Source organism: Castor canadensis, chromosome 2 (assembly GCF_047511655.1).
Source record: "Castor canadensis chromosome 2, mCasCan1.hap1v2, whole genome shotgun sequence".
Taxonomy (NCBI): Eukaryota; Metazoa; Chordata; class Mammalia; order Rodentia; family Castoridae; genus Castor; species Castor canadensis.
This window is the reverse complement of record NC_133387.1, coordinates 125,506,597-125,533,032: the sequence shown is the minus strand read 5'-3', so window position 1 is coordinate 125,533,032 and position 26,436 is coordinate 125,506,597. Positions and strand designations below refer to the sequence as shown.

At 40.5% G+C, this 26,436-nt stretch overlaps 1 protein-coding gene across 2 annotated transcripts in view; it reads right to left on the bottom strand.

The window, feature by feature from the left end:
• The window catches only part of Katnbl1 (katanin regulatory subunit B1 like 1), a 35,458-nt gene extending 9,022 nt beyond the window's left edge, over window positions 1-26,436 (bottom strand). Inside the window, exons 1-3 of one of the 2 annotated variants that reach the window (XM_074065575.1) lie at window positions 26,301-26,429; window positions 12,548-12,791; window positions 412-542 (exon numbers count right to left, since the gene is read on the bottom strand). In XM_074065575.1, the coding sequence (XP_073921676.1) occupies window positions 412-542; window positions 12,548-12,596 (180 nt within the window). In that variant the 5' untranslated portion in view covers window positions 12,597-12,791; window positions 26,301-26,429. Of the gene's footprint in view, window positions 1-411; window positions 543-12,547; window positions 12,792-26,300 lie in introns of both variants that reach the window. The other variant, XM_020168268.2, reaches the window with a different exon arrangement.

Here is a 26,436-nt window from a genome sequence, read left to right as displayed (position 1 = left end):
TCCTAATGCTGGCGTCTCAACCATGAGGTACAACAGCATTGTTGGTAGGTATGTTTGGCAAAACAACAGGGCTCTCTCCCTATTTTTCACACCACTAGTCATATACTACGCTTGTGTATGCTTAATAAGTGAGCTAAAGTTTACCATGGTGCTAATGAACCTTGCAGTGATGAGCTAAAACCATCTCTGAGACCCTTGAAAGATAAAATATCAAATTATAGCTTACAAAAATGGTCACTTGCCAAAAAGGTTTTAGAGCTTTAGGAATGTTAATGGTTATGCTCCATTAAATCTACTAAATTTATGAGATTAAGCAAAATCATTCTCTTCACATTGTTTAAAAAATCTAAGCATATCTACAGACCTGGTAGTTTAAACTCCTTACTCATTACCTAGAATTCATGGACTCACCTCCTTCATGTTCTTATTAGTGAAATTAGGGATCCTTTTTCTAGGAAGACCAATGCAATGATCCTCAATGTTATTACAGAAGTTCCGTTTCTTAACATTGTGGGTTTCAGATGCCATAATCTTTTGAACACCTACACAAAATAAAAGGAGCATGGTCATTTCTTTAACGTACACTCAACAACACATCTACGGCTCCATGCTGCATAAAAGAGGCTTCCGAGTACAGCCCAGGACACAGTTCTACTTTTAAGACTAAACAATGAGGAAGCACACAGCAGGGCATTCCAGGAAATCGAGGCTCTGATTCTCATTCTTTAGTTGCAACTAGTTAAAATAATATTGTATGTTTTTGCCAAAGCAATATGTAAATCTCTCTACTTTCCCTATCTCTAACCATTTTAATGAAATGAGAATTCAGGTTTATAAAGTGGTGGTATCTATGACATCTCAATGTACAGACATTTAATATTTTGGACCACATGTTGGGGAAAAAAACCTAAAACCCTAAGCAATCAGAGGAACCAAAATCAGACTACGCACATCTGGTCTGACCTATGTCTAACCCTTAAACTTTTTTTCCCCCAATCTTGCAGCTAGCTCTCCAAAGCTGTCTTCTTCTTTTGAAAAAAATAATCCATCCTCTTATTATCCTAATTACATCCAAAGGTGGAGGTGGTGGGAGAAATAGATGCTATGACTTCATTTACATACAGAGGGGATTAGTGATTTCCCCGCTTATAATCTGGTTTTACACAGGGAATTAATTTTAGGTCAAGCCCTAAAGATACATTTCCCGTTCATTCTTTGTTTATACATTAAAAAGTACTTATCACTTATTATATGTAAGGCTCTGTAGATAACATAAATGATGCTTAGAAATCCTGTTCTAAAGAATCATCTAGGAAGCTTTCTGAAAATGCACCTTACTAAGCCATAACTTTAGAGTCTACCCAGCAAGCCTCTACAGTAGAGCCCAAAGCAACTGCACTTAAAAAAAAAAAAAAATCACATCAGAGAGCATACAGGGGGGAAAAAAAGCTCCACAGGTATTCCAGATGCGCATTTCAAACTCTTCTGTACACAAATGCACACAATTTTCAAATATTGTATCACCTCCTGCACAGCCCTTTCACCTGTATATTCTTGGGCTAAGAAACCTCTAGGGTGGGTTTTTTTTTTTTAAAGTAAATAATCCCATAAGCACTCTGACAGAGAGGCAGCTGGACAATCAGCAAAGCTTAATTGAATCTTAAAGGACAAACAACAAATTGAGACAACAGCATGTGCAGAAATGAAAGGCACAAAACACCGTTTGACACTCTCTTAAGTAGATACACGTGGCTAGAGTTTAGGCTGCAGGCCAGCTGTAGCAGAGTGAGCAATAGCCAGAAGTTAGCCAAAGGGCCTTGTCCACAATTTAATAGAGAAAGGGGACTTTCTAATGGGTGTGGTGGGGCATGCCTGTAATTCCAGCTACTTGGGAGGTAGTGGCAAGAGGATCACAAGTTCAAAGCCAGCCTAGGCAAAGTTAATGAGACCTATCTCAAAAACAAAATACCAACAAAAGGCCTGGGGCTGTGGCTCAAGTAGTAGAGTGTTCACCTAGCTTTCGAGAGGCATAAAACTGCAAGGCAAAAGTGGTACCTGCCCTAACAGAACTGGGAAAACCATATCCTAAATCAGCATTGGGGAAAGGTGAAAGGCAGAATCCCTACAAGATTTGGGAAGTGGCAGTATCAAGGACATCAAGAAGTGGGGGTGAAGGTGACCCTAAAAACATGCACAGCCTGGATGTCCATTTAAGGCACAGTTAAATTCTCAGGATCTTGCTCCCCACTCCACTAAAGCCTGGAATGTTTGCATTGGTTTGTTTTTGAGATAGGGTCTCACACTCCAAGTGCTCGGAAGTGGATGAATACATAGGGGTATGCCAACACTAGTTTTACTGTATGGAAAATGTAAAACAAAGTCTCTGGGAGGGGAAATGCCAGGCACAGAAGTTGTAAAGAACATATTCTAAAACAGGAGGTCAAGCAAAACTTTACGTGCTAAATGTTGGGTCCTTTTCCTTCTTCTATCATTTGCCTTACAAAGGTTTGCAACCAGACTCAAACCCTCCAGGTAAGAAAGCAGAAGATACTCTGTGAGAACTCCCACCAGCCCACACATAAAAATTATGACATTATGGGTGGTCAAAGTTCCCAAAGAACTCTTCTACATCTTGGTGGTGGTAGTTACTTGTAAAACAAATAAACTGTACTCTAACAAGTATGAATTTTTATTGTATATAAATTATACTTCAATAAACTTTACTTATAAAAAAACCTCAGGAGAGACGATCAAACTGTATTCACAATACAGAAACGAGACAAAAAAGCAACAAAAACATTACTAGAAATTAAAGATGATATAATAAGACAGAAAAACTCAAGAGAAGTTGAAAGAGAGATTGAGGATATCTCCCAGAACACAGGGCAAAAAGAAAGAAAAAAATAATCAGAAGATTGGCTTAGAGGTAGCAACATTCAAATAAAAGGAATTTATACAAAGAAAACAGAAATCAGAGAGAAAACATAAGATAACTATATAGCATCAAACTTCAGAGCACTAGAAAAGGGTAGAGAATATCAAAGTATAGAAACAAACAAAACAAAAAACAAAGCCTAAAATCCAAACCTGGTCATATATAAATAACAAAGATACAGAGCAATGTTTTCAAAATTCTTAGGCAAGCTAAAATTTTATGTCAGCCAATTTATCAATCAAGTGTGAGGACAGCAAAAAGATATCTGCAGACATTCAAAGTTCAATTTTTTTTTTGTCTTTCCAGTAAGCAGTAAGACAAGGAATTAAAAAACAAACTCCCTGGCATCATAGTATATAACAATAATCCCAGGTACTTGGGAGGTGGAGATCAGGAGGGTCATGGTTTGAGGTAAAAAGTTAGCGAGACCTCATCTTAACAAATGAGCCAAGTACAGTGGTTCATCTGTAATTCCATCTATGTGACAGGACTAAGTAGGAAGATCAAGGCCCAGGCTTGCCAGAGCAAAACAACGCAAGACCCTATGTGAAAACTAACTAAAGCAAAATGGGCTGGGGACATGGCTCGAGTCGTACAGTGCCTGCCTAGGAAGGGGGAGGCCCTGAGTTCAAATTCCAGTATGAGCAAGAGTGAGAGTGAGAGCAAGAAACAAACTCAAAGCATGTAGGAAAAAAAATGAACAAAAATCAGTGAAATTAAAGTTGAAGAATAGAAAAAAAAAGAAAGATCTAGTTCATTAAAAGATTAAAAATATAGAGCTGTCAGAGTGGCTCAAGTGGTACACACCTACCTAGTAAGCATGAGACCCTGTGTTCAAACCTCAGAACTGCAATAAATAAATAAAACAGAATAAATGCTGACAAATCTCCAGAAAGACTGACAAAAGTGACATAAATTCTGAGTACCAGGAATGGACAGGACCCCACAATCTGACAAGCACTATAACTATTAAGGAAAATGAATTCATTTTTACTTTTTGGCAGTGCTATGCATGCATGGAACCAGAGGCCCAGGCATTGCTTTACTATTGAGCTACATCCCCGGCCCTCAATACATGATTTAAAACTACCCAAATAGAAGTCTTCAAGCACAGATAATTTCCCTAGAGAATTGTACCAAACATCTAAAGAATGAACACATTTTATACAATCGCTTCAGGAAAATAAAGCAGGAAAATTTTCCCAGCTTATTTTATGATCAGCTATTCTGATACAAAAGCAATACAAAAACTACAGACCAATATCCCTCAAAATCATGAAAAATCTTAAACTATTAGCAAATGGAAATGAATAATAAAAAAAAGGAACTATATACCATGACAAATAGGATAATGTACTCCAATGATGCAACACTGGTTCTCTATGTGAAAATCAATCTGTTATCTATTATATCAACAGACTTAAGGAAAAAATTACATAATCCTATCAACTGATACAGAAAAATCATTTGACAAAATGCTTTCAGAAAATAGTCCCTAACCTTGATTAAAAATTAAAGAGGTATAAGTCTAATAAAACGTATCTATGATGTATAATGCTGAAAACGACAAACTTGTGAAGAAATAAATCACAGAAGATCTAATACAGAAATCATGTTCATGGACAAGAAGATTCAACGTGGTGAAGATGTCAATTCTTCTCAAACTGATATATGGGCTGAAGGCAACTTCCCATCAAAATCCTAGCAAAATCATTCTGAAATTTTCTGGAAAACCAAGGAATTGGAACACCCAAAGCAGTTTTGAAAAGGAGAAAAGAGGAATAATCAGTCTACCTGATTTCAAGAATTGTTATGCAGACTTAGGACTTGGACTGTGTGGTGTTGGCAGGAAACAGACAGAGCTCAAGGGAACAGGTGAGAAAACCCAAAGTACACTCACCCAACCATACTCAACTGACCTCTGACAAAGGACAGCATCTTTTCAACAAGTGGTGCTGGAGCAACTGACATCCACAGACAAAAACCAAAAACCAAACCTCACACTTAATGTACTTCACACAAACTAACTGGAAATGAATCAGAATCACTAGCAACATGCACATGTAAATCACAATCACAAGGAGATAGTGCTAGTACTCCTAGGATGGACATAATCTTTACAAAATGCTGGCAAGAAAACATTTGTCTCTGTTTGTTAACAACAGTCTGATTTTTGACCCAGCCCTGACCACACTGAAGGGAGGCACTGACCTCTGCAGCTTTTCCCAGCATTCCCTGCTCTGCACCATCATTGCACCAGATAGATATTCCTCTGAACTCTCTCCCGAATGGTGCTGGCACCCCACCAGAGAGCCTGCAGCGTCTTTCCACAAAGGCATATCACACAGGCAGCAGTATTTACTCAGTATTTTTTTTCAAAATAAAATTGTAAAGCAAAATGTTGGCAAGGATTGGAGAAATCAGAACCCTGTCCCCTGCTGGCAGCAATGTAAAATAGTGCAGCACTGGGAAAACATTCTGGCACTTCCTCAAAAGTGGTCATCATGTAAGTAACTTTGTTCTTTTGTTTTATCTTTAGAGACAGGGTCTCACCATGTAGCCAGGCTGGCCTTGAATTTGCAATCCTCCTGCCTCAGCCTTCTAAGTACTGGGATTACAGGTGCATGCCACCTGCCCAGCAGTAACATTAAGTATTTTTACTGGTGTAAGTTGAACACAGGGTTTCACTGTGGTATTTCAATGCATGCATGCAGTGTACTTTATCAGTCCACCCCCTTCCATTCCTTTCTTATCCCCCTTCCCCACTTTGAAAACCATGCTAGTAGGTTTGGTTATGCAATTTTCATACATATACATAGTGTACTTTAACCCTATTCCCTCCATCACCCTCTCCATTCCCCTCCTCTCTCCTGCTGGTCCCTTTTGCAATCATGTTCCATTATTACTGCTGTTATTGTTTTAGGATTAGAATCACAAGAGAGAAAAACATGCAGTAGAAAGTAGACTTTCTGTGGGCTTATCTCCCTTAACATGATGATCTGTGATTCCATTCACTTTTCCAAAAATGACATAATTTGATTCTTTATGCCTGCTCCACTATGTATATGTACCACATTTTCTTCACCACCCACCTACTGTTGGGCACCTGGGCTGATTCCATAGTTCACCTAGTGTGATTAGTGCTGGAGTAACTTTGGGTGTGCAAGAATCTCTATTATATGTTGCCTTACTCCTTCATACAGAGGCCCAAGAGTAGTTCAGCAGGATATTTCTTTTAGTTTTTCAGGAGCCTCCATACTGATTTCTATAATGGCTGCACGAATTTATACTCTCACCAACAGTGAACAGTGTATGAAGGTCCCCCCACCCCTGCCTTCCCAGCCTATGTTGCTTGTTCTCTTGATGACTGACATTCTGACTGGGGTAAGATGGAATCTCAGTGTAGTTTTGACTTTGGATCCTGCTACTTTGCCAAACATGTTTACAAGACCTAAGAGTCTTTTTGATGGAGCTTTTTTTTTTTTTTAGGATCTATTACATACAAGATATATTATCTGCAAATAGGGATAATTTGATTTTTTCCTTCCCTATTTGAATCCCTTCCTTCTGTCTTATTGCTCTGGCTAGGAATTCCAACACGATACTGAGTAAGAGTGGGGAGAGTGGACACCCTCATCTCACTGCTGACTTTAGAGGAAATGGTTTCAGTTTTTTCCCATTTAGTCTGATGTTGGCCATAGGTCTGTCCCAGATGTCTTTACTATGTTGAGGTACATGTCATAACACAGATGAATCTTTAAAACATTATGCTATGTGGGTGCAGGTGGCTCACACCTGGAATTGTAGCTACTCAGGAGGCAGAGATCAGATGGATGGAGGTTTGAGGTCAGCCCAAGCAAATAGTTCTCAAGACCCGATCTCAAAAAAAAAAAACATAAAACCCAACACAAAAAAGAGCTGGCAGAGTGGCTCAAGTGGTAGAGCACCTGACTAGCAAGTATGAGGGCCTGAGTTCAAAACCTCAATACCACCAAAAAAAAAAAAAAAAGAGTACAAAAGCATGATCCAAGGAAAATTTGATAAACTGAATTTCATAATGCAAATGACCTTGGTTAAGAAGAGGAAAGGACAAGTTACAGATAGGCAGAAATATCTGCCAAGCACATACTCAACAAGAGACTGGTATCTTAAACATATAAAGAACTCTCAAAATCAACAAAGTCAAAATAACGAAGGCAAGTATGTTTAACACTATAAATCTCCATCAACAGATGAAAGGATAAAAAATGTATGCATATATACTATAGAGTACTATTCAGACATAAAAAAGAATGAAATGATATCATCTGGAACTGGAGATCACCATGTTAAGTGAAATAAGCCAGATTAAGAAAGAAAAATGCAGCCGGGTGCAGGTGGCTCATGCCTGTAATCCTAGCTACTGAGGAGGCAGAGATCAGGAGGATCGTGGTTCAAAGCCATCCTGGGCAAATAGTTTGCAAGACCCTATCTTGAAAAAAACTCTTGACAAAAAAATAGGGAGTGGCTTAAGGTGAAGGCATTGAATTCAAGCCCCAGTAACGCAAAAAAGAGAGAAAGAAAGATGCCATGATTCTCTCGTATGCAAAAGAAAAAAAGCAGACTTGAACATTAAAGGAGGACTGGCAGGGGATGGGGGGAACTGGAGGGAGGGGAAAAAGAGAGGGGGAGGAGAATATACTCCAAGTGTATTTCATATGTGTGTGCATAATGAAATCCATTTAAATAAAATGCAATCAGGATAAAAAAGGGAGGAATTGGGAAAGGGGAGATAAGAAAGAGTAGTAGAGGGGGTATATTCATCAAAGCATATTACATGCATGTATGGAAATATTAAAATGAATCCCCTACACTGAACAATTAATATTCACTAACAAAAATGTGGAAACAATAAAGGTTATTATTACAAGCTAGCTATAAGGCAAAACAAAACAAAACAAAAGCATTATAGGTCTCTGACAGAAAAACTAGAGAGGCCAGAAGAAAACAAATGAGAAAAACCAACTGATTCATTTTTTCTCTTCTAAGGGATACAAATTTGGTGCCCTTTAAAAAAAAATGCAGTAGCAGAAATTATAATCCGCATTTAAAAAAAAAGTACTGGTTTTGCACAACAGTGGGATTGGACTTTGAGCACATGATAAAAGCGAAAGCACACAAGGGAGGGGTGAGGATAGGTAAGACACCTAAAAAATTAGCTAGCATTTGTTGCCCTCAACGCAGAGAAACTAAAGCAGATACCTTAAAAGCAACTGAGGTCAATAGGAAAAGGGGACCAGGAACTAGAGAAAAGGTTAGATCAAAAAGAATTAACCTAGAAGGTAACACACACGCACAGGAAATCAATGTGAGTCAATGCCCTGTATAGCTATCCTTATCTCAACCAGCAAAAACCCTTGTTCCTTCCTATTACTGCTTATATTCTCTCTACAACAAAATTAGAGATAAGGGCAAAATAGTTTCTGCTGGGTATTGAGGGGGTGGGGGGGAGAGGAGGGGGTAGAGTGGGTGGTAAGGGAGGGGGTGGGGGCAGGGGGGAGAAATAACCCAAGCCTTGTATGCACATATGAATAATAATAAAAAAAAGTACTGGTTTTGAGAAATTTAGACGTCATGAAATCCACTCTAGAGTTTGATTTATGAACGTAAAGCTCTGCTTCTATGTTTTGAACATAGATGATATGGTATTTAAAGGAAGCAATTACTGGGAAGTCGAAGCAAAATGAGGAGAGGAAAACAGGACAGTCTTGCACTTTTCAGAGACATCAGGTGTATGCTGCACAAAACAGACAAAGCTTACAGAGAGCCAAGCGCTACAGGAGCTCATCACTGATATTACTGGTTATTTAATACTTCTAGTATTCTCCTTCCATCCATCCATCCTTCTTTCTTTTTCCCTTCCTCCCTCCCTTTCTTTCCTGTGGAACACTGTGATTAGGAAAGGCTTGGGAAGAAGCAAACTTGAGCTGGACTTCTGATGAGAGAGAATTCAGGTAAGAGAAAGACAGCTTAAAGACAGAAAATGAAGGATAGAAACTGTACTTCAGGAAGGACAGCAAATACTTCGATATTGTGCAAAGTGGGGAACATTTGGTTATTCCCAATTACGGGTGGCAAAAGACTAAATTTAAAGCTACTATATACAAAGGGCATTTACTACAAGGTATTCTCCTCCATCTTTGCTCCTACTGGGGGCTGTCACAGAAATCCAAGTATAGAACTGCTGAATCAGTTCTAAACAGGCTATTAAGGACTATGCATGGAAGCCAATCACCATAGGATACACCTTTTTTTCTGTCAAAAAATGCAATTTGGTTATTAATCTATAAAAACTCAACTTTTATAGAACCCAGCCATTAATAAATTTGAGATTGCTTCTATCATAAATTAATCTTAGGAAACAAAAGTAACTGGAAGAGAATGGCTTCTAATGTCATTCATATTTTTGAAATACATATATGTATATTTATAGTGGGGTTATAATCAAAAGTGTAATTGTTTGGGGCTGGGGATATAGCTTAGTGATAGAGCACTTGCCTACCACATTCAAGGCCCTGGATTCACTCTCCAGTACCACCTGCTCCCCCAAAAAAGAAAAAAAAATTACCTGAGGAACTTCAAAAAAAAAATGTTGACACATACCCAGTCACAGGTATTTGAGACCCTGTCTTAAAACAACAACATACAAAAAAGTTATTAGTTTGGACTGTGGGCATGGATCAAGTGGTAGAGTGCCTGCCTGACTTCAGATCCCACTGCTACCAAAATAAAATAAAACAGCACTAACCTTTACTTCTCTACCTCTTTAACCTACCATATTTTTGTACACAGTACTTACTACTACTAGACATCCTTTTGTTATAGCAACAGCACACACACACACATGCACACACTCATGTACATGAGTATATATGTTTTTTCCCCCTAAGAGAGAGTCCCACTATATAGCCCAAGCTGGCCTTAAACTTGTGATTCTCCTGCCTCGGCCTCCGAGTGCTGGGAAAACAGGTGTGCCATGCCTGGCCTGAATATACATTAACAACAAGAATATTCCCCAAGAGCATATTTTGGGGGGCTTGGACTGGGACTTGAACTCAGGGCTTTGCACTTGCAAAGCAGGCACGTTACCTCTCGAGCCACACAACTAGCCTGTTTTTCTCTGGCTATTTTTGGAGCTGGAGTCTCGTGAACTATTTACCTAGGCTGGCCTTGAACCACAACTCTCCGCATCTCAGCCTCCTAAGTAGCCAGGATTACAGGCGTGAGTCACCATGTCCAGCTAAAGTGAGTTGTTTTTGGTGGAACTGGGGTTTTAACTCAGGTCTTCGAGCTTGAGCCACACCTCCAGTTCCCCCAAGAGCACCTTAACGGTGCCACTGAAACTAGTTTAAAGTCCTCTATGTGCCTTTGGAGTCCTACTTGATAATATACAAAAAGAGAAGGCTCTGAAATGGAATGAAGGGTTGAAGACTGACTATAGAAAGTGGAAGGGATAACCGTTTCATAAATGAAGAGCAAAGTAAATAACATCCTAAGAGAATAAAAGCAAGGCCTGTGAGATTGAGAAGGGACCAATATTCTAACTTTCCTTATTACTGTTCTGAACACTGAGAGAGTGCACATTTTCTTAAACTAACAGTAATTATCATGGGTACTTTTTTTTGTTTTGTTTTGAGAAAAACAGTGGCATATGAAAGGACCTGGAGGGATGAATTCTCTACACAGTAGCTATCTCCTACAAGAAAGACAGGAAGGGATCTGTTCATATAATCTATTACAAGGGCTGCCAAATCAAGAGATTAAACAGTTCCCAGTGTTCAGATACTCCCTACCTACTCACAATAATGAGAAAAACTCATCATATAGCAATGAAACATGTCTGGACTTTTGTCTTTGACACCTTAAGTTACAGCTCAAGAGCAAGTTCACGTAAACTTTCTGTTTACATTGATACACTGCTGTATATGCACTTTAGATTGTATTTAACTTTTTATTTCACTCAGCAATTGAAACGTAAATCTTGAAAAACAAATCATGGTTGTCTATAAAGAATCTTTCTTCTCAAGCCATCACCAGAGTCACTCCATTATTATAACAGGTGTGCATGGTTATCTCCTCAGAGTCTTGAGAGTGAAGACAGTTTATAATCACCACCTTCTAAGAATAAATACATATGTAAGAAATAAATTAAGGGGTTTTAGAATTTGAAGCTTTGGCCAGTTTTCAATTGAACCCTGGGATATCAAGTAACTCATTCAAAGACAACTATCATGGCAGAGCAGAAGGCAAGAGAACCCATGTCACTCTTACCAGCGCTGTTTTCATCAATCAATTAATTTTCCATTAGAGCCAATATTTTCATTTCTATTCAGCCAAACTTTAAAAAGTTTTTTTCAAGCCAAGTAAGATGAGAGTACTAACTTTTCCAAGAAAATGACAACAGATGGATAGACGAAATAAACTATAAGCCATCTCATACACCTCCCTCACTTCATTTGGGTAGTCTTTTCTTCTCTCTCTGAAGGCTCATCAGGAGATTTATAGGGCTTAAGGAAAAATTATAGGCTTCCCCAGTAGGCAGCTGCTACCTAAAAAGTGAATGTCAAGAATTTCTGTGGGGGGAAAAGGAGAGAGAAGGTAAAAATGAGATATTTCTAGGACAATCTTTAGGGCCTGGGGATACTGACTTCTTCTTCCTAAATCCAGCTGCCAGACTTTCAAGAACTGCTGTGGCATCTGTAGTATTTGTGTTTAATAACGAAATTTGGATCAGGTTAAAAAGAAGGTAGTAAAAATATAACTGAGAAAGCCAAAGCTGATCCACATGGGATCAGTGCTTACAATGGAATACGAAAACACTACTTTCAGCTGGGCGTGATGGTACATGTCTATAATCCCAGCACTCTGCAGAGGCAGAGGCAGAGGCAGGAAGATCAGAAGTTAAAGACCAACCTGGGCTACATGATGAGACCCTGCCTCAAAAAGCAAGCAAGCAAACAAACAAACTATTTTTAAAGAATGTTTTTTCAAAAGTGCAAGGTTTTTAAAAATGGTATTTTAAACACAGGATGTGGGGCTGGGGTGTACCTCAGAGCTCTTACCAAGCAAGTGTAAGGCCCTGTGTTTGATCCCCAGCACCACAAAACTAAATTCATAAACAAAAATAAAGCACAGGATACAAAACTGAATGCACAGTATGATCATGGTTTTTCAAACAAAGATATAGTATAGATAAGACAATCCATTCAAACCCCCAAAGCAAACAAAAGCAAAAATAGACAAATTGGATTACATCAAATGAAAAAGCTTATACACAGCTAAAGAAGCACTAAGCAGAGTGAAGAGACAATCTACAGAATGGAAAAAATATTTACAAGCCATACATCTGACAAGGGGTTAACAATGAGAATGTGTAAGAAATTCAAGAAACTTAACAGCAAAAAATCAAATAGCCTGATTCAAAAATGAACAGCAGACCTTATACAGTTTGGCTGTGGAATATCCCTCAGAGTCTCCTGTGCTGAAGGCCTGGTCCCCAGCAGACAGTACCACTGGGAGAAAACTTGAGGAGGTACAGACTGGTTTAGAGGAAGGAGGTCACTGAGAGCATACCTTGAAGGAAATATCTTGTCCCTGACCCTCTTTGCTTCCTGGCCACCATGAGGTGAGCAGCTTTGCTCTGTCATTCCTCTCCCATCACCACGTTCTGATTTGCCACAGGCATACAGCAATGGGACATGAGTTCTTCCAGTCCGGCACTGGTGGCTCGTGTCTGCAATCCTAGCTACTCAGGAGGTAGCGATCAGGAGGACTGCAATTTGAAGTCAGCTTGGGCAAATAGTTCGTGAGACCCTATCTTGAAAAAGCACATCACAAAAAAAGGACTGGTGGTGTGACTCAAGGTGTAGGCCCTGAGTTCAAACCCCAGCACCACAAAACAAACAAACAAACAAACAAATAAATAAAACTGAGCTGGTGTGGTGGTGCATGCCTGTAAATATGAGGCCAGCCTAGGTTATATGGTGAGTTCAAGGCTAGCCTGGGCTAAACAGCAAGATCCTGTTTCAAAACATCAAAAAAGAAAAGAAAGAAAATGAAAAATAGAACTACTATCATATAACTCAGCAATCCTATTACTGTTTTTTTGTTTGTTGGTTGGTTTGTTTTGTAGTACTGGGGTTTGAACTCAAGGCCTTGCACTTGCTAGCAGGCACTCTGCCACCTCAGCCATGCCTCCTCCTGCCCTTTTTTGCTTTTTTAATACTACTGGGTATTGACCCAGTGGAAATGAAATCTGCATTCCTGTGTTTCTAAGAGCACTACTCACAACAGTCAAGAAATGGAAACAACCAAAGTGTCCATCACTGATGGATGCATGTTTAAAGAAAAGTGTAGTAAATGTACACAATGTAAGACTGTGTGGCCACAAAGAGAATGATGTCCTGTCATTTGTGGAACATTGGTGGAACTGGAAAACATTATGTTAAATGAAATAAGCCAGATGCAGAAAGACAAATAACTCCTGATCTCACACATATGTGGAATACAAAAATGTTAATCTCATAGAAACTGAGAGTAAAACTGTTGGTCACCAGAGGCTAGGGAGAGTAGTGGCAGGAATGGGCAGGGAAAGGTTATCAAATAGGTACTAAATTGCAGTTAGACAGGAGTAAGAACTTCTAATGTGTTGCTGGGCAGGGTGGCTTATTCCTACAATCCTAGCTACTTGGGAGGCTGAGATTAAGAGGATGGCAGTTCAAGACCAGCTCAGGCAAATAGTTCGTGAGATGCTATCTCCAAAATAACCATGGACTGGAGGTGTGGTTCAAGTGACAGAGGACTTGCTTTAAAAGGGTGAAGCCCTGAGTTCAAATCCCAGTCCCATCCAAAAAAAAGGAAAAAAAAGAAAAGAAAAAAGAAATAGTAAATGTTTGAGGAGATAGATATTACACAATGGTTTTCAAAATTACACAATGTACATATGTATCAGAACAACACATGGTACCCCACTAACATGTACAATTTTATGTTATGTATCATTATACATCAATTAAAAATAAATTTAATTATAAAAAAGCTGAAAAAAGCTCAACATTAACTGAAGTTAGTTATTGCTGGTAGGCTCACGGATGATTTTTTTTTTACCCTTATTTATAGGCTTCTTTATTTTCTACAATGAACATGAATTATTTTTAAAATCTGAAGAAATAAATATTTCAACTTAATGAGATAAACGTCTTATAAAAAGTGACTTAACTGCACAATTCCCTTCTAGTAAACAAGTAAAAAAAGTAGAAATGCCAGTAATACAGATAATATTTCATGAAAAGGATCGACTTTAACTTTTCCAAAATTATGAAAACTTAAACTAGTTCTCTCAGTTCTTGCCTTCTCACCCCAACTTAGACTTTGCTCCCACTTTTCTCTATCTTCCATCTCTCCCTGGGAACTGACCCCACACCATCTGCTTTCAAGTATGCTCAGGTTTCCTATCGACTTGTAGGCTCTCTCTGCTTTCCTTTCCTGCCAAACTCCTACAATGGGAGCCTTTTCACTTCCAGTTTGCCTTCAACTTTTACAATCTTGCTTTTGTCCTGGCCTCTAAAACGTCGCTCAGAGCTACTTGGAGCTTTATGAAACCCGGGAGTTTTCTTCATTCCTCTTTCCAACAAGTCCCTAAATCTTCCTGCAAAGTATTCTTGGATCCACTTTGAATTCCTTTTTCCACTGTCAGAACTATAACTCCATCACTTCAAGCCTAAATTACTACAACTGCTTGACTTTCCTGCCATCAATCTGCCAGTCCCTCCAAGTCATTCTACACATTTGTCTATAGTATTCATGGAAAAACACTAACACCCAAGGTATGTCTGAAGGATCTACATAGATTTTTTTTTTGGCTGCACTGGGGTTTGAACTCAGGGCCTCACGCTTGCTAGGCAGGCACTCTACCACTTGAGCCAGTCCACCAGCCCTCCTACACAGACTTTTAATGAAACCTTTACTCTATTCAAATAATTTGGATATGTTGTGTGTTAAACTATTTATTGGAAATCAAATTGATTTAACAGTCTCTGAGAAGCCTCTATAATTTTACTTTAAGTCTGTGAGTTTTTAACTAACACACTATATTGTCTCCAAATTAATATGACACATTAAGGCAGAATGAGCAGGTGATGCTGCATAGGTCTTAGAACACACAGACCTTCTAGCTCATGAGTTTTGGTCCCTTATCTTTTCTGAAACTGTTTTCTCAAATGCAAGATGGGAATATTGCAAAGATCAACATGAGATAACATAAAAGTTATTACCACTACTATCACCTATAACATTTATAAAATGTAAACATATATGATTATTGTATTTTGGAAGGCAAATCAGACAACATTAGAAAGTATGGGAGCTGTAAACAATATTCTTATGCCCTCAGTTTAGACTGACCATATAATTTATCATCCAAACCTGTATACTTTTTTTTTTCCCCAGGACTGGGGCTTGAACTCAGGGCTTTCACTTTGAGCCACTCCACCAACCTTTTTTTTATTTTTTTGTGAAGGGTTTTTCGAGATAGGGTCTTGTGAACTATTTGCCTGTGCTGGCTTTGATCCAAAGATTCTTCTGATTGCTGCCTCCTGAGTAGCTAGGATTATAGGAATAAGCCACCGCAGCAAACCTGTCTAATTTTGAGAGTGAAATGAGGCATTATTAAAAAAACTTATGCCAGGACAACAGGAGACTAGGTTTATCCCAAGAAAGCTGGAATGTATGGTTAGCCTACTTTCCTAGATCTATATTTCTATAATTTCTTTCTATAAAATTTTCAACTAAAATAATGAAACCCACTAAAATTATACAAAAGGGGGAAAGTAACAGAGTAAATATGATCAAAATCATAACATACGCATAATAAAAACAGTAGAATGAAACCACTTTGTACAGTTAATATAATAAATGAATTACATCAAAAATGATTGACTCAACAATAAAAAGAAACTACAGATACACACAACAGGAATGTCAAATGTGTTAAGCTAAGTGAAAGAAGCCAAACTCAAAAGGCTACATGCTATACAAGTTCAGCAAAAGTATAAATGAGGAAAGAAAAGTATCAATGATAACCAGGCCCTGGGGGCAGGGAAAGTCGCTACAAATGAGAAGACGAAACTTTCTGAGCCAGAGGGACAGATTTTATATCTTGATCATGTAGTGATTGCACAACTGGGTGTGTGTCAAAACTCATAGAAATAACACCTCAGCAACCTGACTTAAAAGACATTGGAGGCTGAGGCTGTAACTCAGGGTTGAGCACTTGCCTAGCATGGGCAAGGCTCTGGGTTCAGTGCCTACCATATGCACAGAGCATATGTCATCCATGGCCTTTCACTAGAACCTCTGTCTAGTTTCTAAACTAGAAAGAACTTAGAAATTACAGCTCCCGAGGGCCCATATCCATTATTTTTCCTCCAGAAAACTGGTATATTTTTAGTCCTGGAGGTTTCCCAAACATCTTCAAATCATCTGTTTTAACTGGTTTTGTGTGCTCCACTTAACTGTGTGGGCTGGCCAACTGCCTCTAGCCTTAACTGAGGCTGAAGATGCCCTCAGTGCACTCTGTAGGTGATGATGGCATAGGTCGAGTGCTGTCACTTGGAGGACTGTGGGAGTTAAAAGCTCAGTCTGCAAGGCCTTGGGCTCCTTCTCTCTCTGGGAAGGTTTCTGCCCACTATGTAGTAGTATCATAACTTACTAACTGGGAAAACAATCCAAAGACTCATCCAACCTTAAAGACCAGTGTAGCTTAAGGATTAGGTAAAACAAATCCTGGTTCAAATTCCCAACTTCCCCACTTAGCCAGTTTTATAACTTTGGTAACAGCTGAGCTCCACTTTCTTCACTGATAAAAGCGAGATGTTTATGTATTTACCCTGCCTTACTCCAAAAGAATGAGTAAACTTGCAAAAAATAAAATAGGATTTTTTTAACAGGGGGGGAAACTAGCATAAAGAGAAATGGGAGTAAAAAAGTTAACTATGAAACTGTTGAAGCTTAAGAATATGTGGTGACATTAAGTAGCCATTATTAGTTTACTAACATAGTAAATGATTATCACTGCCATCATCTTCAGGGCTCCAGTGGGAATTCCCTCGGACACTCCACTGCAAGCACCTCATCTGCCTTCTGTCAGCACAGACAGTGTGTGCTCTCTAGAGGCTTCTGCTGGGTCACATAGAACACACGCTGGGTGGCTTGCACTCTGCATAAGTGCTCTGAGAGCCATCCATGTGGTGGCTGTGGCAGTGGTCTCCTGCTTTTTATTGCTGAATGGTGTTCTACTGCAACTTGTCTGGACTTGAGGGCAAGGAGAAGATGGTTACATAGAAGAAGAAATCAGAGATAAACAAAGAAAAAGTACCTCTCTCATTTTAGAATATCCCCAACAAACACAGGTGAACCACAAACCTAGGGAACACAGGTAGCAGAGAAACTTTTTACTTTATGCTTTTTTTATATCAGATTTTTGCCTCTCAGCCAGGTGCCAGCTGCTCACTCCTATCATCCTAGCTACTAGGTGGGCACTTACCACTTGAACCATCCACTAGCCCTTGAAATAATGCAATTGAACGTTCATATATAAATGTGTACACATGTTTATTATTTCCTTTGGATGAGAATATTCCTAGCTCAAAAATATTAATAGTGGCATACACCTGTAATCCCATCATTCAGGAGGCTGAGACAGGAGGATTGAATTTGCAGCCAGCCTGAGCTACATAGTGAGTTCAAGGCAAACCTGGGCTACAATAGTGTGATTTTGTCCCAAAACCAAATAAGCAGCTGAGTGTCAATGGCTCACACCTGTAATCCTATCTACTGAGATCAGAAGGATCATGGTATGAGGCCAGCCCAGGCAAATAGTTCAAGTGACCTCATCTCCAAAATAACCAGAGCAAAATGGACTAGAGGCATGGTTCAAGTGGTAGAGCACCTGCTTTGCAAGCGCAAAGTGATGAGTTCAACCACCAGTCCCACCAAAACAAACGAGCAAACAAAAATCAAATAAGCAAAACATAGGATAAAAGCCTTATCGTAACAACTGGGAGTGGTGGTTGGTCAAAAAAAATCATTTAAAGTGAAATTCGTTTAAAAAAAGAGGTTATATGTGTATCTTAAACACTTTAATAAAAATTCCAAAAATAATGGCATATCATCTGATTACCTGTTTATTTATTTATTTAGGGTGGTGGTGGGTGATACTGGGGTTTGAACTCATAGCCTCACACTTGCCAGGCAGGCACTTCACCACTGGAGCCACTATACCATCCTGTTTTATGTTGGGTATTATCAAGATAGGGTGTCTTGAGCTACTTGCCTGGGTTGGCCTCAAAATCCAATGCTCCTGATCTCTATCTCTCAAGTAGTTAGGATTACAGGCGTGACCACTGGGCCCTGGCACTAGTTTATCTTTCCAAAGTGGCTCAAGAACTTGATACAAAACATTCACCTCTACATCCTAAACTGTTAAGTTTGCTACATTTAATTTACTTACTCCTTTGGCAAAGGAGGCAGGGATTGACAGCTGCCTTCTACAAAGGTTTTTCTAATTCAGACTTCTGCTAATAGAAGTGAAGATTGACCACTATCTACACCCTCAATAACCCATGATTATGTATTACAAATTTTTTATCTATGAAAATGTTTTTCTAATTCAGACTTCTGCTAGTAGAAGTGAAGATTGACCACTATCTACACCCTCAATAACCCATGATTATGTATTATCAATTTTTTATCTATGAAAATTTAACAGGCCATAAATGATAACATGTTTATTTTTGAAAGATTTAATGTGAAATTGTACTTTTCTCATATGATTAAGCTAAAAGACTAAGCAGTATGGTATAACAAGTAAATACAAACACTGGGCAGGCCAGGTATGGTGGCACACACCTATAATCCCAACGTGACTCAGGAGGCAGAGGCAAGAGGATAGCTGTGGGGTACATGTTGAGAACCTGCTACTCCCACACCCCAAAAAAACAGATACTGATATCAGATTGAATGGGTTTAATCCTATTTCAACACTTACTTGTTATGTGATCTTAGTCTAGTTATTTAACCTTCTATCTTCATTTAAGAATGGTAGGGATTAAATAAAATAATGAACCCACTTGCCGCAATGTCTGGCACGTGATTAATCACTCTGTAAATGTTGCCTGCTCTTCGGTAATACACAAATAGTCCTAATGAAGCAAGTTACCTTGGGTGTAAGAAGTGTGATTCATGGTGCCAGCAAATTTTAATGAGTTAACAAATTTGTTACATGACTGCTATAATAAATAATAAAAATCTTAGTTTATGTTAAGGAACACAAAATAATTACAAAAATAACATTCAGTAACTGGACCCACTCTAAGGTAGAAGATTCTTGATGTATCATACAGTCACACCACAGCAGCTAGTACCTCCCTGCCTCATCATTGTTCATAGCTTTTAATGTCCCAACCTTTCACCTTGTGGAATTCTCTGTCATTCCAAGGGTTATTGTAGGAAGAACAGCCAAGCAATTACAGCACAATTATTAAGCACAGGGATGTCCCTGAGGATTAATCGAAGAGCCTGGAGGGAAAATTGCTCAAGTGAGCAATGAGGTAGAAGTGAGGTTTGAAGCAAGGTTTGTAGAGTCATCTCACAGAGGGTGACAGCTGCTATTCCAATAGGATTTGATCGGTGACTCAAGGAATGGCTCTATAAATTTCAATCAATGTGTAAAACTTATGTACATAACTAAAGAGCGTTCAAAACATATGTTGGGGCTGGAAAGTGTGGCTCAAGCAGTACAGTGCCTGCCTAGCAACCATGGAACCCTGAGTTCAAAACCTCAGTACCAGGCTGGTGGAGTGGCTCAAGTGGTACAGCGCCCGCCTAGCAAGTGGGAGGCCCTGGGTTCAAATCCCACTCTTGAAAAATATACACATATATAACATATATTGGGCTAAATAGATCACGGGCTAGTGTGGAGCAGGAAGAATTCATCACAAAACAAGAACTTAAAAACCTCCATAATTTAACAACAAGCCAGATTTAAAGAAAACTTATGGCTTATGAGGTTCCCTAAATGGGACATTCTTTTGGTCACAAGTTGGTGGGAGTGTGAGGTGGGGGTGGCTACTCACAAGGGCAGCCAAAGAATGTACTCAAAAAGTAATAAAAACCCTGTCAACAATAAAAGACCATAGCCTAACAAGTGCAAGGTCTTGATTTCAATCCTCAATATGCAAAAATAAGGGGACCTGTCAGAATGCTCTTTACCCATTTCTATCCTACTATGCCTTAAGAACAAGGATAGAATGCTGGCCGTCAGTGCCTCAGGCCTGTAATCCTAGCTGATTAAAAGGCAGATATCAGGAGGATTGCCGTTTGAAGCCAGCCCAGGCAAATAGTCTGAGAGACCCTATCCTGAAAAAAAACCAATCACAAAAAAAAGGGGGCTGGTGGAGTGGATGAAGGTATAGGCCCTGAGTTCAAACTCCAGTAGCACACACAAAAAGCAGTATATTTTAAACAAATGTCTACAAATTAGAAGATATAAATCTGCTACTGAGAAAACCTTACAGATGAGCATTTGAACTAAGTAGAGTTAAATTATATCTTACCCAATTGGAAAACTATGTACTACCAGTAAAAGTACCATCTGTATTGGTTTGATCTCAGGGCCTCAGGCTTGGTAGGCAGGCACGCTACACTTGAGCCACTCCGTCAGCCCAAAATCTATATTCCTTTTTTCGTTTGTTTGGTTTTTTTTTTTTTTTGGAGGCACTGGGGTTTGAACTCAGGGACTCATGCATGCTAGGCAGGCGCTCTACCATGTGAACTACTACACCAGCACCACTCGCCCCCAGACCTTTTTGCTTTGCTTTTGGTTATTTTCAAGATAGGTTCTCACATTTATGACCGGGCCAGACTGGAATGCACCTATTTATACTTCCTATACAACTGAGATGACAGGCAGGCATCACCACACCCAACCTGTACTGGTTAGTACGGGGGTCGATCAAATTTTTTGTCCAGGCTGGCCTCAAACCACGATCCTCCACATCTTCACTTTCTAAGTAAATAGGATTACAGGTTTGAGCCACTGTACCAGGCATAAGAAATGTTTTAAAGTTTACTTTACTAAATACATTTACCAGAAAGCACCAGATTAACTGATATAATCAATATCTTAGTCCCTTTTCTGCTGCAATTATAGAATATCATGGCCTGAGTAATTTATTAATTCATTACAGTTTTGGAGGCTGGGAAGTGTGAGATCAAAGGGCCACAACTACTGAGTGTCTTCCTGTTACTCTTGTCATACCATAACATGATAGAAGGCAGCACAAGGGAAAGGTGCCTTCCCAACCCAAATGCTTCTCATGAGGCCCCACCTCTTTATATTTTTATGGTATGCCATCAGGTGGTGCTATTTTGGAAGGTGCTGGGAACTTCTGGGGGGGGCCGGGAGGGTCTAGCTGGAGGAAGTAGGTCACAGGTGACATGACCTGGGGATGGGACACTCTACCTTATCCCCAGCCCCTTCCTGTCTCCTTGTATCTTTCTGCTTCCTGACTGCCAGCATGTCCTGCTACCATGGTGTTCTGCCTTGCCTCAGGCCCACAACAGTGGATCCAGTTAACCTAGGAGGGAAAACCTTTGAAACTGTGAGGCAAAATAAATCCTTCCACCTTTTAAATTGTTTCTGTCAAGTCTTTGTCAGAGCAATGAAAAACTCATTTAATGACAATGAAATGAGTTTTGGAGGGGGGGGGTCACTCAAACAACAGCAATACAGCAATCATTTATGACTGATAAAACGGCGATGCATTATCAATTGGTATGTATTATGACACAGCCTGCTGTTATTGGTAAAGCGTTTTTAAAGATAGTTCCTACTCCCCTGAAAAAGGAATAAGTTATACTCACCTCCTGCTTGTAATGCTGTAGCAATCTGTCAATTTAAAAAAATCAAAAGCAGTCAGGCAACAGTGGTTCACGCCAGTAATTCTACTTAGAAGGCAGAGATCAGGAGAATTGTGGTTGGAAGTCAGTCCCAGGCAAATAGTTCGTGAGACTCATCTCGAAAAATACCCAACACACACACACACATACACACAAAACAACCTAAGGCTGGCAAAGTGGCTCAAGTGGTAGAGCACCTGCCTAGCAAGTGTGAGGCCCAGAGTTCAAACCCCAGTGCCACACAAAAAATAAAAATAAAACCCCAGTACTGAGAAAAAAAATAAATAAATAAACAGCCCCTTAAGCAATCATGACCAAATTTAAGCCTTTAGTATTTTCATAGAAAATTAGAAAAAAAAAAACCTTTCCAAAAAAAGGGAAAGTGAAATATACACTTAGTATAAAAATTATAGTTAAAACATTAATTTTACAAGCTTTAGGAAAAATGTAAATTGACCGATACCAAGAATCTTCATGAGTCTCATCATGTGTCCCTGTGAAGTGCCCCTTGTAGTGCGTCTCCGTGTTCCCGCTCTTCTTGTAGCTTCCCAGATATAATGTCTTGCACATGCCATAAACTTTTACCCCCATTATCTTTTATAGTTAATGGCTATGTTAGAATATTTCTTTTTTGTTTTAAGACAGGGTCTCAGTGAGTACCTCAGGCTGGCCTTGAATTAGACATTTTCCTGCCTCTGCCTCCCCAGTGTTGAGATTACAGGTGTGCACCACCACACATGGTTGTATTCTAACATTTCTTCCTTTAAAATGTCCCGTCTGAATATCTGAATGCCAAGCAACAGTCTCAATTTCAAAAGAATACACACACACACACACACACACAAACTCCAAATACTATGATCACTATGGGCTATAAACAACAAAACCCATAAGGAGAAATGTATAAAGTTAGTTTTCTAAAAAGGAAGATCATTATCAGCATGGGAAGAGTTGAAAGAAGCCAACACATTAAAATATTAACTGGGACTGGAGGAGTAGCTCAAGAGGTAGAGTGCCTGTATTGCAACTCAAAGCCCTGAGTTCAAACCCCAGTCTCACTAAAAAAAAAAAAAAAAGTAGAGGGTACAAAATATTAGCAGTTGTTCTTCCCCTGGGGGGGTCCTTATGTGATTTCCCCCGCCACGTTTCCTTTACATTTCCTCAGTTTTATACAACAAACATGCATTTTTTTTTTACTTTCTTTTTTTTTTCTTTTATTATTCATATGTGTATACAAGGCTTGGTTCATTTCTCCCCCCTGCCCCCACCCCCTCCCTTACCACCCATTCCGCCCCCTCCCTCTCCCCCCCCCAATACCCAGCAGAAACTATTTTGCCCTTATTTCTAATTTTGTTGTAGAGAGAGTATAAGCAATAATAGGAAGGAACAAGGGTTTTTGCTGGTTGAGATAAGGATAGCTATACAGGGCATTGATTTACATTGATTTCCTGTGCGTGGGTGTTACCTTCTAGGTTAATTCTTTTTGATCTAACCTTTTCTCTAGTACCTGTTCCCCTTTTCCTATTGGCCTCAGTTGCTTTAAGGTATCTGCTTTAGTTTCTCTGCAGAGAAGCATGCATTGTTTTTAAACTTAGAAAAAATGCTCAATTACAGACTGGGAGTTGCTCAAGAGGTAGAGCACTTGCCTAACAAGTGCAAGTTCTTGATTTCAATCCTCAGTATGCAAAAAACAAAAAAACTTCGGAGGCGGAGATGGGAGGATCACACTTCATGGCCAGGCCCACAAATAGTTCAAAAGACTCTATCTTCACAATAACCAGGGCAAAACAGACTGGAGGTGTGGCTCAAGCAGTAGAGAACTGAGGCGTGAAGCCCTGAGTTCAAACCCCAGTCCCACTGAAAAATGAAACAAAACAAAGTCACCTTTACCACAACTTGTGGATTCTCACTGCTCCCACCTTCTCCTGCAGGATCCCAACACCCTCCTTCTTCAGGTCTGGAAGCCACCTCTCCTTAAACTTTGTATGGCTTGTGCACATGCTCCTCAAACTTACTCACAGCATATGCAGAGGCTAGCCGCTGAACAGTCCACTTAAAAAAGGTTTTCTCACCCTCAGCATCCTCACATTAGGAGTAATTATTTCTTAGGGGCTGTCCAGTTTTAGGATGCTTACCAGTATTCCTGGCCTCTAGCCAGAAGATTGTCAGTAGCACCCCCTCCCTCACAGTGTGACATTGCTCAATGTCCCCTGGAGAGGAAAAATGCACCCAGTTGAGAACCATTGACTTAAAATTTTGAAACTTCCAAAATCTTATCTTGCTGTCTGCTCACATACATAGATATCAAACCTAACCCTCTGGCATGTGTTATGCAGGACAGTCCTGCCTCACATAACCTTCCTCAGCAGGAACTTTGCAAAAGACCAGGATTACTGTTCCCAAGAAAAATCATTTTCATTCTCAATTCCAAGTCTTCCAACAGCTTCCTCCCCAAAATTCCCTGCTACCTTACTCCATTCAGCTTCCTCTACCGCACAAATGAGGAGAACCAATTTCATTTCTTGTTGTTCACTCACATGCCCTCAGGTTTGTACCCAGGACACTTCCTTTGTATAGCCAACAGTGTCTGACATTGTGCTAATCAAAGAGAAATAAAAAATTTGATCACTAATGAAGAAGTTTAAAGGCTGGACTCTAAGTATAAACTGCTGGTGGTTAGAAAGTGATTTTTCCTTTTGAACTGCATTCCTTGTCATGGAGCTATTGGTTAAGTATTTTCATTCCAAATACTGAATAACCACTTGATTAGTTTTAGGAATTAACACACTAAGGTACAGTGGCTTATTTTAAAGGAACACATAAGTTTTTAACTGTCCTCTACACTTTCAGGAAATTATACAAAGAATCAGAACCATAAACATCATACACATGACCTTTCTGAATTCTACTGATGTTAAAATGCTCAGTGGAGTTTTTGGTAAGGCACAAAACTTAGGTGTGATCAATGTGAGTAGAGAACTTGACCGGAAAGACATGCTCACACAAATATCTCCAAGGTTGAAGTAAATGAAATGAAGACACTTGGTAGCCAAGTAAGAGCCATCTGTGAAGGAGGCAGCAGAGCTGCAGGGTGCTTCCAATCGTATTAGCAGTGTAACGATCTACAAGAAACTTGAGCTTCCCTGTGCCTCAATTTCCTCGTTGTCAAAATGGCGATAATAATACTCTCTAGTCTGAAGCAAAGCCCTTAAAACAACGCTTAGCACACAGAAAACACAAATATTACTCACTCCCATTATTACAACGCCACCTTTTAGCCAAGTAAAAGCCTCAACTACAAAGTTCTGATTCAAGTCTGAAGCTGGTTTAAAAGAGGAAAAAAAAAAAAAACCCAGGATGATTGCTATACAGAAGTTTAAGATATTAATTGCACTAGATAATTTTTCTTTCTTTTTTTGTGGGGCTGGAGTTTGAACTCAGGGTTTCATGCTTGCAAAGTCTACCCCTTGAGCCATAACTCCAGTGCATCTTGCTCTGGTTATTTTGGAGATGGGGGTCTCCTAAACTGTTTGAACCGGATGGCCTCGAACCTCGATCCTCCCGGTCTCAGCCTCCCAAATAGCTAGGATTATAGGCGTAAACCACGGGTGCTCAGGGATTTTTGCAAGTACGAAATTGGTGGTCATTACAAAACTGCCATTTTTTTTTTTTTCCTGAATCTGCCAAGAATCTGACCTAGACACCTGTTTGCAAGGAAGTTCGGGAGCTTCGGAAAAACAAGCCATTTCTTTGTTATCTCAGTGGGAGTGCAGTGAAGGGCGCGGGACAAGCCCGGCTAGTTACAGAACCACCTTCCAACCTTACAGCAGTCACCGACATTCGCACGCAGCGATGTCACCTTTCTGTCCTCCGAAACAAAAGCCCATCTGACTGTCAGGGGCCTGTCAGGCGCCGGCCGGGGCGGCTCCGCGTCCTCCGCCGTGAACGCCTAAGTGACAGCAGGTCGGACCCTGCTACTCCCGCCCGGTACCCGCCGGCCCTGGGCCTGAGCCCGCGGCCCGGATTCCCCGTCCCTCCCCCACACCGGCGGCGCCCCGCGACCCCGCCCCGCCACCCCCGCCCCGACGCCACCCCACCCCACCCCAACCCCGACGGAGCCCCACGACCCGGGTTCCCCGTCCCTCCCCCCGCCACCGGGGGCGCCCCGCGACCCCACCCTATCCCAACCCCGACGGAACCCTGCAACCCGAGTTCCCCGGCTCCCCTGCCCCGCGGAGCCCCGCGACCCCGCCCCGCCCTGCCGCGGCCCGGCCAAGCCGAGCGAGGCCGCCGCGGGGCCCGCGCGGATCCAGGGCTGCGTCAGGCCCCCGGGGCCCTCACCGGCCCAGTTTGCCCGGACGTCACTCACCGGCGCCTCATGGTACCGCGGCGCCTCAGCCCAGTGCGGCGCTGACACTGCGCTCGGCAGCCTAGAGCGGCCCTTAGCTCCCGGGCCCGACCCCACTCCCAGCCATTCAAACGCCGCCGCGCGCGCGGCCCGCCGG